At 44.0% G+C, this 15,833-nt stretch overlaps 1 protein-coding gene across 3 annotated transcripts; it reads right to left on the bottom strand.

Moving 5' to 3' along the window:
* Positions 1 to 680: 680 nt before the first annotated feature.
* Positions 681 to 15,823, bottom strand: sptssa (serine palmitoyltransferase, small subunit A). 3 transcript variants are annotated; one of them, XM_067991436.1, is made up of 3 exons: positions 15,716 to 15,823; positions 3,807 to 3,943; positions 681 to 1,416 (listed from the first exon to the last, which is right to left on the bottom strand). In XM_067991436.1, the coding sequence occupies exons 2-3, from the start codon at positions 3,907 to 3,909 to the stop codon at positions 1,313 to 1,315; spliced, it is 207 nt and encodes a 68-aa protein (XP_067847537.1). In that variant the 5' UTR covers positions 3,910 to 3,943; positions 15,716 to 15,823; the 3' UTR covers positions 681 to 1,312. The 3 variants fall into 3 exon arrangements, with proteins under 3 accessions (XP_067847537.1, XP_067847538.1, XP_067847539.1); XM_067991437.1 differs by lacking the exon at positions 15,716 to 15,823 and adding an exon at positions 15,560 to 15,681; XM_067991438.1 differs by lacking the exon at positions 15,716 to 15,823 and adding an exon at positions 15,220 to 15,510.
* Between the last annotated feature and the right edge of the window lie 10 nt (positions 15,824 to 15,833).

Genomic DNA, 15,833 nt, shown 5'->3' on the forward strand with positions numbered 1-15,833 from the left:
AAATGTATCTATCATTTTTAGAACTCAGCATCCCAATTGGTCAATCCCAATGACTAACCCCTTTGGTCTGTATGATTGTGGTGTCTCAAAACCACTTATCAGCAGATGAGGTAGCCTTTCCAAGCTCATGGAATAGGGAATCTGGCAGGCACTGCATTTAGATATATGATGTAGCACCTGCCAGGACAAAAAAGGTATGGAGCAATCTTAAAAGATTAAGCCCATTAGAAACTTAGTCTAGTGGCCAAACCTAGGAAACAATTTTATAAAATAGCAAGGGATGACAGAAACTGGACATTTTTCATATAAGTAGCTGAGCTGCACTGGCAACAGAGAAGAGAACACCCAGGAGTGTGGCAGATAAAATAGCATAGGCTTTTGTTAAGATGTCATAATGGCCAATGACTAGTTTGTTTAACTGAAGTTCAGACACGTAGTCAGTATTTGTTCAGTAAATAAGTCATGCCTCCTCCTCTTTGGAAAGAAGCAGTGCACAATTGTGTAGTGTGAAAATGTCTGTATGGACATATTACCAGGAATGGGCATGAGGAAGGTGTACCATATTGTACTTCATCTTATTTGTGAGGAATACTGACAGAAGACCTGCATTCCCATTTAAAGGCTAAGCAGCAGAGTGTACTGGCCAGCATCATGTTATAATAAATCAAAACAATGGAAAGTCATCATAAGTATTTTATATTTAGCATCAATTTTAGGACAGCAAAAATGACATCATTTGGAATTCTATACAAGTCTTACAGGTGGGCATCACTTTTTAAATGGTATTAAAAAAAACTTATACTTCAAAATACACATCTCTTGAAATTCCAATCAGATCCTCAATTGCCAAAAATTCAGAAAGGTTTAAAATTTAAGTTTGCTTTCTCATACCTTACCAAATATTTAATCAATTGGAGGTTGTTATAATTGAATTACTTATATATTTTCATTCAGTGGAATGCTTCACACCAACTGACATTTAAAAAAAATACAACTAACACATTCACAGTGCAACGTGCCCACTGTCAAAAAAGGTGAGTAAAGTACAGACGTCAGTAAATACAATAACTAGATTAACAAGGACACCTTGTTATGCTGCAAGAATGCATATTAAAAACAATAAATACAAAACCATGAAATACACTCCATTCTATTTTGATTGGCCACTCTGCAAGCTTCTACTTCCTTTATAATCCAAAAGGGTTGGTCTTCCAACAACATTCTTGTTAGTTATTGAGAAGTAACCAGTCATTGAATAGGAATCCTTCTTTTCCCTCATGTATTTCTGGTCCTCATTCTAGGCTTATGGCAGTCATTGGACAATCTCAAAGTAGTGTAATATTGCCATAATATGCTGAGGCATAAACACGTAACCTGTGTACACAGCCATCCCAACAATGGATATCAATAGGGAGTCTGAAAAGTAATGTTAAGGAATAGGTTTTGATAAAAGAATTACATTCCATTACCAGAGGTGGACACAATGGGCATTGATCAGAATCCAATTCCTCTGGCAAGAAGTGCTCGAGGGGAAATAAAAAGGCAAATATTTTAAACTTGCCCTCACCCGATGTCCACACACACAAACTTTATAGTAGAAGTCACTGGATTGCAACGAGCCACCAAGCCTAATCCCACTTTCCAGCACTTGGTCCATAGCCTTGTAGGTTATGGCACTTTAGGTGCATATCCAGGTACTTTTTAAATGTGATGAGGGTTTCTGCCTCTACCACCCTTTCAGGCAGTGAGTTCCAGACCCCACCACCCTCTGGGTGAAAAAATTTCTCAACTCCCCTTTAAATCTATGCCCCCCTGGTTATTGACCTCTGCTAAGGGAAATAGGTCCTTCCTATTCACTATCTAGGCCCCTCACAATTTTGTACACCTTAATTAAATCACCCCTCAGCCCCCTCTGTTCAAAAGAAAACAACCCCAGCCTATCCAATCTTTCTTCATAGCTAAATTTCTCCAGTCCTGGCATCATCCTCGTAAATCTCCTCTGTTCCCTCTCTAGTGCAATTACATCCTTCCTGTAATGTGGTGACTGGAACTGTATGCAGTGCTCAAGCTGTGGCCTAACCAGTGTTTTTTATACAGTTCCAGCATAACCTCCCTGATCTTATAGTCTATGCCTCCGCTAATAAAAGGAAAGTATTCCGTATGCCTTCTTAACCACCTTATCTACCTTCAGGGATCTGTGGACAAGCACTCCAGGGTCCCTCACTTCCTCTACACCTCAGTATCCTCCCATTTATTTATTGTGTATTCCACTGCCTTGTTTGCCCTCCCCGATTGCATTACCTCACACTTCTCCAGATTGAATTCCATTTGCCACTTCTCTGCCCACCTGACCAATCCATTAATAGCTTCCTGCAGTCTACAGCTTTCCTCCTCACTACCAACCACACAGCCAATTTTTGTATCATCTGCTAACTTCTTAAATGTAGGGGACATGATTAAGTCCAAATCATTAATAAATACCACAAAAAGCAAGGGACCTGGTATTGAGCCCTGCAGAACCCCACTGGAAACAGCCTTCCAGTCACAAAAACATCCCTCGACCATTACCCTTTGCTTCCTGCAACTGAGCCAATTCTGTGTCCAACTTGCCACTTTCCCTTGGATCCCATGGGGTTTTACTTTTCTGACCAGTCTGCCACGTGGGACCTTGTCAAAAGCCTTGCTGAAATCCATATACACTACATCAAATGCGTTACCCTCATCGACCCTCCTTGTTACTGCCTCAAAAAATTCAACCAAGTTAGTCAGACACGACCTTCCCTTAACAAATCCATGCTGCCGGTCCTTGATTACTCCGTGCCTTTCCAAGTGACGGTTTATCCTGTCCCTCAAAATTGATTCCAATAATTTGCCCACCACCGTGGTTAGACTGACTGGCCTATAATTACTCGATCTATCCTTCTCTCCCTTTTTAAACAACGTTAGCAGTCCTCCAATCCTCCGGCACCACACCTATATCCAGGGAGGATTGGAAAATGGGCAGAGCCTCCGCTATTTCCTCCTGTGTTTCTTTTAACAGCCTGGGATACATTTCATCCTGGCCTGGTGATTTATCTACTTTCAAAGATGCTAAACCCCTTAATACATCCTCTCTCATTATGTTTATCCCATCCAATATTTCACACTCCTCCTTAACTACAATGTCTGCATCGCCCTCTCTTTTTGAAAAGAGATGCAAAGTATTCATTAAGAACCATACCAATATCTCCTGCCTCCACACACAGGTTACCTTTTTGGTCTCTAATAGGCCCTACTCTTTCCTTAGTTATCCTCTTGCTCTCAACGTATTATGGGTTTTCCTTGCCAATATTTTTTCATGCCCTCTCTTTCCTTTTTAATTTCACTCATGTAAAACCTCACCATTGAGAAGAAAGATGAAAGTAATAGGACACTAAATGCACCAAATTGCTCTTATACTAGTGTGAAGTCAAGCAATTGTTATTAGGGTCAGGCTTGAACTTCTGAATACACGACATTTAACTAAGTTACAACATGTTCACATAAATATATGTGCCAAGGATGTCTGCATTGTTTTTAAAAAAAGTTACCAGTTGCAATTCTGCTCTTCAATCCACTGGAGGAAACAGGAAAAACTTGGACTTGTTTGCTGGACAGTCTCATTTACTTTACACCAAAAACAGACTTTTGTATGTACTTGCTTCCCATTTCTGACCTTTACAAACAAAGCATGACCTAGTAGCGCTCCCGTGTAATGGTTCACTCTGACACTCACCCGCCCCATGCAACAACAAAAATAAAATAACAAAGACACTTTAAAAAGATACTGAATATGGTCCTTTCCCAGGGCTCTAGCATGTACAGTGCTGTAACCAACAGGTACTGGTAGTAAAGCCAAGACATCCGTTTCCACGCTGTTCCCAGCGCCATGGTCGCTGGTTTGGTTTCCTCCAAAAACTGCAAGCTAGAGGGAACACAGGCATGTCATTAGTCACTATCCCTCCATTTAATGGGACAATTGCTACTTCCTGGAAGAACAGTGACATCGCTCTTTAATCTGAAGTGTAAGTTTGGGGGGGTGGGGGGTGGGCAGTGGAGCGAGGAAAAGAGGGGAGAATTATTTGCATGAGGCTAAACAAAAAAAGGAAGATGATCTTAAACTTTTCACACTCCAATATCATCTGTCTGGCATAACTGAAAATTCATGAGTTAGTCAGAAAAAATGTCAAGTAATTAAATAGTAAAATTCAGTCAGACATGTTTGGTAGTAATCAAACTACATTTTTATACTAACGAAAAACAGAGGTTCATATAAATATATGTTCCAAAGGCATTTATACTGTTTTCAAAATGCCATCAGTTGCAAATCTTGATCTTCAATCCACTGGAGGAAGCTGCAATGACTCGGGATTGTTTGTTAGACAGACATACTTACTTTACACAAAGTGGACACATTGTTCAGACTTATCTCCAGCTTCTGGCCTTTACAAGCAGAGCTGCGCCTGGCAGCGCTCCCAGTGCATTAGTTCCCTCAGTCATCCAGCATGCAATTGTTGGGTTTACATGCAGTGTTTGTGTCTGCGAACTGCTGACACTTCAATTGGTGCTTGTGTTGCAAGAGGGAGTACTCACTGCATCCAGGGCTTTGTGGAAGAGATTGCTATAGACACTATTATGTTTGGGGGTGGGGGTCAGAGAGAAAAAAAAAAACTCTGTTTGAGCCTCAGAGGGCTGCTTTGGCACTGTCAATGTGGGTCCCAACTAGAGGATGGAAAAAAAGAGCAGGACTGCTGGAAATGGGAGATATGCATCAGCTAAGTGCACTCCCACTGATTTTCCAGAGCTCATTCATTAGTGCCACTCACCTTGCTCATCCATGGCCCTGTGCTTAGTAGCAGGAGGAGGGGTTGATGTCAGGGATTGGTGTGTCTACATTGTAGAGCAGCATGGAGTGTGGCAGATGCCCACAGGCCAAGTGAAAAGACAGTCTCTACATTTGTTGGTTGGTTTGCCGGAAGGAGTGCTTTTTAAAAAAAAAAGTTGCACACAAGTCACCTGGCTCTTCACAAAAAGTTTTTTTTAAAAATCAGGATGATCCTTTAACTCATTTGATCTTATTCTACCAGAATACAAACCCTACCCTCTTCCCATTACAGCATCTAGCTGTTTATGAGTCCACTCTTCCTGGAAACCAGCTGTTGATCGCCCTCATGTCAAATTAAATTTGTCCTTCATTATCTTCAACCCAAGCAGTCTCATCTTGTCACCCTGGTGTATTTGAAAGCAATGTTACAGGTTTACTTCCTCAACCTTTTTAAGCATGTTATATAGATCTAGTATCTCCTCAGATGTGTCATCCAGGCAAAAGAAGCCTTGCCTATTCCTGAGCTCTTTCCCCAGACAAAGGATCAGCCTTCGCTTTCCCCGGCACAGCCTCTAGGACAGTTATGAACCTTATATGTCACAGTGACCAAACCTGTACATAGTACAGTGGCCTGACTAGGACACAAGATTTGAACTCAACAGATTTGCTACATAACAGCATGCAATAATTTGGAAACTAGATAATTTTTGCATACAAGGCAGTGAAATCATAGAATCATTACAGCACAGGAGGCACCATTCAGCCCATCAAGTCCATGCCGGTTCTCTGCAAGAGCAATCCAGCTAGTCCCACTCTCCGGCCCTTTGCCCATAGCCCTGCAGTTTTTTTTTCTTTCAAATACGTATCCAATTCCCTTTTGAAAGCCACTATTCAATCTGCCTCCACCACCCTTTCAGGCAGTGCATTCAAGATCATAACCACTAGCAGCGTAAAAAAGTTTTCCTCATGTCGCCTTTGGTTCTTTTGCCAATCACCTTAAATCTGTGTCCTCTGGTTCTCAACCCTTCTGCCAATGAGAACAGTTTCTCTCTAGCTAGACCCCTGATGATTTGAATCCCTCTATCAAATCTCCTCTCAAACTTCTCTGCTCTAAGGAGAACAACCCCAGTTTCTCCAGTCTATCCAAGTAACTGAAGTCCCTCATCCCTGGAACCATTCTAGGAAATCTTTTCTGCACCCTCTCCAAGGCCTTCACATCGTTCCTAAAGTGTGGTGCCCAGAATTGGACAATATTCCAGTTGTGGCCAAACCAGTGTTTTATAAAGACTCATCATAACCTCCTTGCGTTTGTACTCTGTGCCTCTATTTATAAAGCCCAGGATCCCGTATGCTTTTTTAAAAATTGCTTTCTCAACCTGCCCTGCCACCTTCAACAACCTGTGCAAATATATTCCCAGGTCTGTCTGTTCCTGCACCCCCTTTAGAATTGTACCCTTTAGTTTATATTGCCTCTCCTCGTTCTTCCTACCAAAATGTATTACTTCGCACTTCTCTGCGTTAAATTTCATCTGCCATGTGTCCGCCCATTCCACCAACCTGTCTATGTCCTCTTGAAGTCTTATCACTATCCTTCCATCTGCAAATGTTTAAATTGTGCCCTGTACACCCAAGTCCAAGGCATTAGTATATATCTCAAGTAAAGCAGTGGTCCTATTTCCGACGGGGAACACCACTGTATACCTTCCTCCAGTCCGAAAACAACCGTTCACCACTACTCTTTCAAATCACTTAGCCAATTTCGTATCCATGCTGCCACTGCCCCTTTTATTCCATCGGCTTCAATTTTGCTGACAAGCCTATTATGTGGCACGTTATCAAATGCCTTTTGGAAGTCCACATACACCACATCAACCGCATTGCCCTCATCAACTCTCTGTTACCTCATCAAACAACTCAATCATATTAGTTAAACACAATTTGCCTTTAACAAATCCGTGCTGGCTTTCCTTACCTTAACTCACACTTGTCCAAGTGACTTAAATTTGTCCCAGATTATTGTTTCTGAAAAAAGTTTCCCCACGACTGAGATTAAACCGACTGGCCTGTAGTTGTTGGTTTATCCTTACGTCCTTTTTTGAACAAGGGTGTAATATTTGCAATTCTCTAATCCTCTGGCACCGCCCCCCTATCTAAGGATGATTGTAAGATTATGGCCAGTACCTCCGTAATTTCCACCCTTACTTCCCTCAGCAAGCTAGGATGCATCCCATCCAAACCTGGTTACTTATCTACTTTAAGTACAGCCAGCTCTATCTTTAAGTACCACCTCTATCAATTTTTAGCTCATCCAGTATCTCAACTACCTCCTCTTTTACTGTGACTTTGGCAGCATCATCTTCCTTGGTAAAGACAAATGCAAAGTACTCATTTAGTACTTCTGCCTCTATGAGTAGGTCTCCATTTTGGTCCCTAATCAGCCCACCCCTCCTCTTACTAACCATTTATTATTTATATGCCTACAGAAGACTTCTGGATTCCATTTTATGTTAGCTGCCAGTCTATTCTCATGCTCTCTCTTTGCCCCTCTTATTTCCTTTTTCACTTCCCCTCTGAGCTTTCTATATTCAACCTGGTTCTCACTTGTATTATCAACCTGATATCAGTCATACTTTTTCTGCTTCATCTTACTCTATCTCTTTTGTCATCCAGGGAGCTCTGGCTTTGGTTGCCCTACCTTTCCCCCCTCATGGGAATGTACCTAGACTGTACCCGAACCATCTCCTCTTTAAAGGCTGCCCATTGTTCGATTACACTTTTGCCTGACAATCTGATTCCAATTTTCCTGGGCCAGATCAGTTCTCAACCCACTGAAATTGGCCCTCCTTCAATTAAGTATTTTTACTCTAGATTGCTCCTTGTCCTTTTCCATAGCTAATGATACTATGATCACTGTTCACTAAATGTTTCCCCACTGACACTTGCTCCACTTGACACACTTCATTCCCCAGAACTAGCAATGCCTCCTTCCTCGTTGGGCTGGTAACATACTGGTCAAGAAAGTTCTCCTGAACACACTTCAGAAATTCTTCCCCCTCTCTGCCCTTCACATTATTACTATCCCAGTCTATATTAGGATAACTGAAGTCCCCCATTACCACTACTTCTTATACCTCTAGTCTTATATGGACCAGTATCAAGTCATTGGGCCTGGTGATTTTTTTTGGCGAAACTGAGGCGTGCCGAGACGGAAAGCAATTTGGGCACACATTCCTGCCACGTCCCAGCCTCCCTGCTACTTTTCCACAGGCCAGTCCTGGCTGCAGAAGCTGTGCCTGTCGGTATGTGGACAGGTGCATACTAAAGACATGTAATAGAAGGAAACACACCCATTGTTTTTAACGCTTTCCACCCACGAGAACAACTCATTTAGTAACCTTGTATTTATCATAGCTGGTTACTCTTGTTTTATCACATTATGATCTCATACAATTACTTCAGTGATTTATGAGAAACAATCATGGGTATTGGATCTCTGTGCAAAACTAGCAGCATTTCAGCAGACACATGTATATCTAAAATTTCTAATCACAAAATATAATGATAACTGTTCATTTTCAGATATAAATATTCACTTAGACTTTATAATCAATGATTGGGATTCTTTTGTTAAGAGTTAAAAGATACTGCTTATAACTAATTCATGTCTGCTCAGTTGGCATAAAATCAGATCTCATCAATATTTAAAATACCAATTATTTAAATTGTATTTAAAATATTGATCTAAATGCTTACAGTAATGGGTTTATATATTTCTTTAAATCATTTTCTTTGAACAGTGTTTAATCTGGATGCTTTATGCCCATCACTGTACTCTATCCATAATGCATATACATCAGCCAGTCAACACAGAAGTGCTGGCATAACTTGGATCAGACTCCCAAACATGCTGAAGCCAGGAATTGATGACCATGTCTACTAGGTTGTCTCACAGCATTTCAGCTTTGCACCAGGTTCAGTATAACACCAGCATGGTGCGTTTATAAAATTCTCAGTTCCTTGAAACATCTGGACATTTCATGAATGTGCTTCTGAATCACTTTGTTAGGAAAACACAGGCAGCAGCACCGCTCCTACCAATACAATTTAAACCAAAAGCAAAATACTGCCGATGCTGGAAATCTGAAATAAAAAACAGAAAATGCTGGAAATACTCAGCAAGTCAGGCAGCATCTGTGGAGAAAGATACAGTTAACATTTCAGGTCAATGACTTAACAGTTTTTAAGCAAGGGCAGAGCCTGACAAAGGAAGGTGGGGGGGGTGGGGGGGGGGGGGCGGGGGGGAGGAAAAGAGGGATCAATTTAATACATCTGCTCCACAATGGGGAGACCCAAACGTAGATTGGGTGATCGCTTTGCTGGGCTTGTGGCAGGTGGTAAGAGAACCAACACGAGGGGAAAAACCTACTGGACCTCATTCTCACCAATCTATTTGTCGCAGATGCATCCGTCCATGACAGTAATGGTAGGGGTGACCACCGCAACTGTCCTTGTGGAGATGAAGTCCCATCTTCACACTGAGGACACCATCCATCGTGTTGTGTGGCACCCCCACCGTGCTAAATGGGATAGATTGAGAACAGATCTAGCAGCTCAAAACAGGGCATCCATGAGGCGCTGTGGGCCATCAGCAGCAGAATTGTATTCCAGCACAATCTGTAACCTCACGGCCCGGCATATTCCTCACTCTACCATTACCAACAAGCCAGGGGATCAATCCTGGTTCAACGAGGAATGTGGAAGAGCATGCCAGGAGCAGCACCAGGGGTACCTAAAATGAGGTGCCAACCTGGAGAAGCTACAAAACAGAACAACATGATTGCTAAACAGCAGAAGCAACATGCTATGGACAGAGCTAAGTAATCCCACAACCAATGGATCAGATCAACGCTCTGCAGTCCTGCCACATCCAGTCATGAATGGTGGTGGACAATTAAACAACTAACGGGAGGAGGCGGCTCTATGAACATCCCCATCCTCAGTGACAGCAGAGCCCAGCACATGAGTGCAAAAGACAAGGCTGAAGCGTTTGCAACCATCTTCAGCCAGAAGTGCCGAGTGGATGATCCATCTCAGCCTCCTCCCGAGATTCCCACCATCACAGAAGCCAGTCTTCAGCCAATTCGATTCACTCCATGTGATATTAAGAAACAGCTGAGTGCACTGGATACAGCAAAGGCTATGGGCCCCGACAACATCCCGGCTGTAGCACCGAAGACTTGTGCTCCAGAACTAGCCGCGTCTCTAGCCAAGCTATTCCAGTACAGCTACAACACTGGCACCTACCCAACGAAGTGGAAAATTGCCCAAGTATGTCCTGTCCACAAAAAGCAGGATATATCAAATCTGGCCAATTACCGCCCCATCAGCCTACTCTCAATCATCAGCAAAGTGATGGAAGGTGTCGTCGACAGTGCTATCAAGCGACACTTTCTCACCAATAACCTGCTCACCGATGCTCAGTTTGGGTTCCGCCAGGACCACTCGGCTCCAGACCTCATTACAGCCTTGGTCCAAACATGGACAAAAGAGCTGAATTTTAGAGGTGAGGGTGACTGCCCTTAACATCAAGGCGGCATTTGACAGAGTGTGGCAACAAGGAGCCCTAGTAAAATTGAAGTCAATGGGAATCAGGGGGACAACTCTCCGGTGGCTGGAGTTGTACCTAGCACAAAGGAAGATGGTAGTGGCTGCTGGAGGCCAATCATCTCAGCCCCAGGACTTTGCTGCAGGAGTTTCTCAGGGCAGTGTCCTCGGCCCAACCATCTTCAGCTGCTTCATCAATGACCTTCCCTCCATCATAAGGTCAGAAGTGGAGCTGTTCGCTGATGATTGCACAGTGTTCAGTTCCATTCGCAACCCCTCAGATAATGAAGCAGTCAGTGCCCGTATGCAGCAAGACCTGAACAACATTCAGGCTTGAGCTGAGAACTGGCAAGTAACATTTGTGCCACACAAGTGCCAGGCAATGACCATCTCCAACAAAAGAGAGTCTACCCACCTCCCCTTGGCATTCAATGGCATTACCATCGCCAAATCCCCCACCATCAACATCCTGGGGGTCACCATTGACCAGAAACTTAACTGGACCAGCCACATAAATACAGTGGCTACAAGAGCAGGTCAGAGGCTGGGTATTCTGCAGCAAGTGACTCACCTCCTGACTCCCCAAAGCCTTTCCACCATCTACAAGGCACAAGTCAGAGTGTGATGGAATACTCTCCACTTGCCTGGATGAGTGCAGCTCCAACAACACTCAAGAAGCTCGACACCATCCAGGACAAAGCAGTCCGCTTGATTGGCACCCCATCCACCACCCTAAACATTCACTCCTTCCACCATCGGCGCACCGTGGCTGCAGTGTGTACCATCTACAGGATGCACTGCAGCAACTCGCCAAGGCTTCTTCGACTGCACCTCCCAATCCTGCGGCTTCTACCACCTAGAAGGGCAAGGGCAGCAGGTACATGGGAACAACACCACCTGCACTTTCCCCTATCCAAGTCACACACCATCCTGACTTGGAAATATATCACTGTTCCTTCATAGTCGCTGGGTCAAAATCCTAGAACTCCCTACCTAATAGCACTGCAGGAGTACCTTCACCACACGGACTGCAGCGGTTCAAGAAGGTGGCTCACCACCACCTTCTCAAGGGCAATTAGGGATGGGCAATAAATGCTGGCCTTGCCAGCGACGCCCACATCCCATGAATGAATAAAGAAAAAGTACAGAGCCAGGCAAAGGAGGTGTGGAGGGTGAAGAAGAAAGGAGGGATCAAATTAATATACTATCTCCTCTACATTGGGGAGCCCAAATGCAGATTGGATGATCGCTTTGCTGAACACCTCTGCTCAATCCGCAAGCATGACCCTGACCTTCCGGTAGCTTGCCATTTTAATTCTCCGTCCCACTCCCACCTTGGCCTCTTACACTGTTTCAATGAAGCTCAAGGAACAGCACCTCATCTTTCGTTTCGGCACTTTACAACCTTCTGGACTCACTGATTTCAATAACATCAGATCATAACCACTGCTCCCATTTTTTTTTTCTGGACAACAGGTGCTGATAATGGTTCTGCTGCTGCCATTTACAGCTCATCCAGACCCATCTTTTCTTTACTTGTCCCATTACCACCCTCCTATGAGCAGGCCATATTATATTTAATAATGAGTTATAAGCCAGATTCCATTTACAGCCTAACATTTATCGAATAGCGATCATAATACGATAGAGTTCAACGTTGTGTTTAACAACTACTAAGATTCTAAATTTAGGAAAGGCCGCCATCAACAGGATGAGACAGAGATTGTCCACAGTAAACTGGGCAACTCTATTAATAGATAAAACAACAGAAGAGGTGTTCAAAAATAATTTAACACGGTACAGAACCAGTTTACACCCCTAAGGGGCAAGAGCTCTACTTGCCAAAAAAAAAAACAGCCATGGACGACAAAAGAGGTAAGGGACAACATAAAACTAAAAAGGAAAAGCATACAGAAATGCAATAAAAGCACAGATCCCAGTGACTGGGATAGATACAAAGAACAGCAAAGGGTGACAAAACAGATAATAAGAACTACAAAAAATGAGAATGAAAAGAAACTTGCAAGAGATATCAAAATGAACAAAATTTTTTTACAATTAGGAAAAAAGAGGGTGGTCAAGAGCAATGTGGGCCCCTTAAAAACTGATAATGGTGATATTGTAAATGAAAATAAGGAAATGGCAGACATGTTAAATAACTACTTTGCGTCAGTATTTACAGTAGAGGAAGAGGACAGCATGCCAGACACCCCAAGGAAACTAATTTTGAATCGAGGACGGGGTCTCACCATAATTAATGTAAGCAAATTAACAATAATGAAGAAAATAATGGCACTAAAGAATGACAAATCCCAGGACCAGATGGTTTCCATCCCAGGGTTTTAAAGGAAGTAGGGTGAGAGCATTGCAGAAGCCCCAACTATAATCTTCCAAAGTTCTCTTGATTCAGGAACCATTACTTTAGATTGAAAAATTGCATATAATCACTGCTATTTAAGAAAGGCGAGAGGGAAACCAGGGAATTATAGACCAGTTAGCCTAGCATCTGCTGTCAGGAAACTACTAGAATCTAAGAATAGAGTGACTGAACAACTTGAAAATGTTAAGCTGATCAAATTGGCAGGATGTGACTAGTGGTGTCCCACAGAGATCTGTGTTGGGACCTCAACTATTCACTGTATTTATTAATGACTTAGATGATGGGATAAAGAGCCACATATCCAAGTTTGCCAATGACACAAAGATAGGCAGCATTGTAAGCAGTATAGATGGAAGCATAACATTAGAGAGATATTAATAGATTAAGTGAATGGGCACAACTGTGGCAAGTGGATTTCAATGTAGGCAAGTGTGATGTCATCCACTTTGGACATAAAAAGGATAGATCAAAATACTTTCTAAAAAGGTGAAAAGCTCGAAACAGTGGCGGTCCAAAGAGACTTAGGGGTCCATGTACATAGATCATTAAAGTGACATGAACAGGTACAGCAAATAATCAAAAGGCAAATGGAATGCTGGCTTTTATATCTAGAGGGGTACAGCTATACAAAGCCTTGGTCAGACCACACTCCCAGAGCACTGTGTTCAGTTCTGGGCACCGCACCTTGGGAAGGATATACTGGCCTTGGAGGGAGTACAGCATAGATTTACTAGAATGATAGCTGGACTCCAAGGGTTAAATTATGAGGACAGATTACACAAACTAGGGTTGTACTCCCTAGAATTTAGAAGATTACAGGGTGATTTGATCAAAATTTTCAAGATATTAAGGGGAACTGATAGTTTCTCTCTGACTATCCTATTTCCACTGGTTGGGAAGTCGAGGACCTGGGATGAGAGGGTTGTCCTATGGAGGAGAGATTGAGTAGAATGGGCCTATACTCTCTCGAGTTTAGCTGAATGAGAGGTGATCTCATTGGAAGGTGTAAGATTCTGAGAGAGCTAGACAGGGTAGATGCTGAGAGGCTGTTTCCCCTGGCTGGAGAGTCTAGAACTAGAGGGGCATAGTCTCAGGATAAGGGGTCGGCCATTTAGGACTGAGATGAGGAGAAATTTCTTCACTCAGAGTTGTGAATCTTTGGAATTCTCTACCCCAGAGGGCTGTGGATGCTGAGTCGTTGAGTATATTCAAGGCTGAGATAGATAGATAGATTTTTGGACTCAAGGGGAATCAAGGGATATGAGGATTGGACAGGAAAGTGGAGTTGAGGTCAAAGATCAGCCATGATCTTGCTGAATGGCAGAGCAGGCTCGATGGGCCGTATGGCCTACTCTTGTTCTTTCCTCCCCTTCCTGCACCCCCCCCCCCCCCCCCCAACCTTTGCCTGGCTCTATACTTGCTTAAAAACTTAAATCTTCAACTTCTTCCAGTTCTGACAAAAGATCATCGACCTGAAATGATACCTGTGTTTCTTTCTCCACAGATGCTGCCTGACTTGCTGAGTATTTCCAGCATTTTCTGTTTTTATTTCATAAAATGTAAACAGCCACAGAGCTTCCTTCTCACTGCTTACAGAATAGGAGATGCAGTCAGAAATCTAACGAAAGTTTGCTGACTACACATCACCGTCTACAGTACAGCATCTAAAATGTAACTGTGTGATCATGCATTTTATCGCCACCCCCAATATAACTTATTCAGATACACGTGCAAATCAGTTATTGTGACTCACAGTGACTTGTTTATACCCGAAAAAGGAACAGAATCTCCACCAGATCCCAGGTATAATCACAATAATAATCACATATACAGCAGTCTTCTAATACCTGGTTAATTTATGAGTTACACCCATACTTTAAAGGTATTAACACAATTGTATAAAAGTATCCTATACTATTTACTCAAATGGTTGGGTTCACATTCTTAATTAAATCAGAATTTCACTACAGGGACCGCTCATCTCAAACATAAAACATGATCACTCCGGCCCGCAAAAAAAACAGTAACAGTTACAAAATTACACTACACAACCTTCAAGTCAGGGTCTAGGTTGGACTAATGAAACTAGAGTTCTCTGGTCCTCGGCGAGCCACCAAGTGCCGCACGGTTAGCGCTGGACCGCAGGTCCAGAACAGAACGGGCCAAATCAGAGCCCCGCTGCCGAAGCACAACCTCCCAGCAGGAAATCTCAGAGCGACGGTAACCAGAGGTTCAGAGCCCCGATCACCCGCCACCCTCCTGCGACTGAATGAAGCGCGGCACCGGGGAGTAGTGGATAAAGACGGGGGAAGGAGCGAGTTTAAAATAAACTAGTGACAGCCGTACACGCATCGGCCAGAAAAAGAGACCCCTGCCAGGGTCCAGTACGGACCGTGCGTGCGGCGAGCCCCAGCGTCGTGTCAAAGGCCCGGAGTAACGACCGTAGCGAGTCCGGAGAACGAAGGGCCGGTTTCGGCAGCAGGTGGAGTGCTTCCGGCAGGCCCGGGCTGCGGCTCATTCTGACCGGGGAGGGGGTGAGTCACCTCTCTCTCCCCGATACTCTCCCACACCCACCGCCCGCCTCGACCCAGGAGGTGCTGCCCCAATCCGTGATGGAGACTTCAATGTTTGTTTCCCTCCGCCACAGAGGCCCCGCGGAGCTCGGACCGGGCCTGGGACACCCGCGGTCTGGCCTGGGCCACAGGGCTGAACCTGAACGAATCCGCAACTACCGATAGGGCGCGTCTTTTCCCCGCGTCTCCCGGGCAGTCACCGCCTCGCCACAAACGCCGAGGCCCCGGAGCCTGGCTCCAAAGTGACAACAAAAAAGCAGGTGCCCTGTCGCGGCCGGCGGTGGAGGTGATACTGATAACCGCGCCTGACATTACCTGCCCCGCCGCACAATCCAATCGTATCGATCCGCCCTCCTCTGGCTATAAAGCGCGGCGCGGCCTCCGTCACAGCGCCCCGCCCCGCCCCGCCGCCCGGGAGTCGCATTCCGCAATA

This window comes from Heptranchias perlo, chromosome 10 (assembly GCF_035084215.1).
Source record: "Heptranchias perlo isolate sHepPer1 chromosome 10, sHepPer1.hap1, whole genome shotgun sequence".
Taxonomy (NCBI): domain Eukaryota; kingdom Metazoa; phylum Chordata; class Chondrichthyes; order Hexanchiformes; family Hexanchidae; genus Heptranchias; species Heptranchias perlo.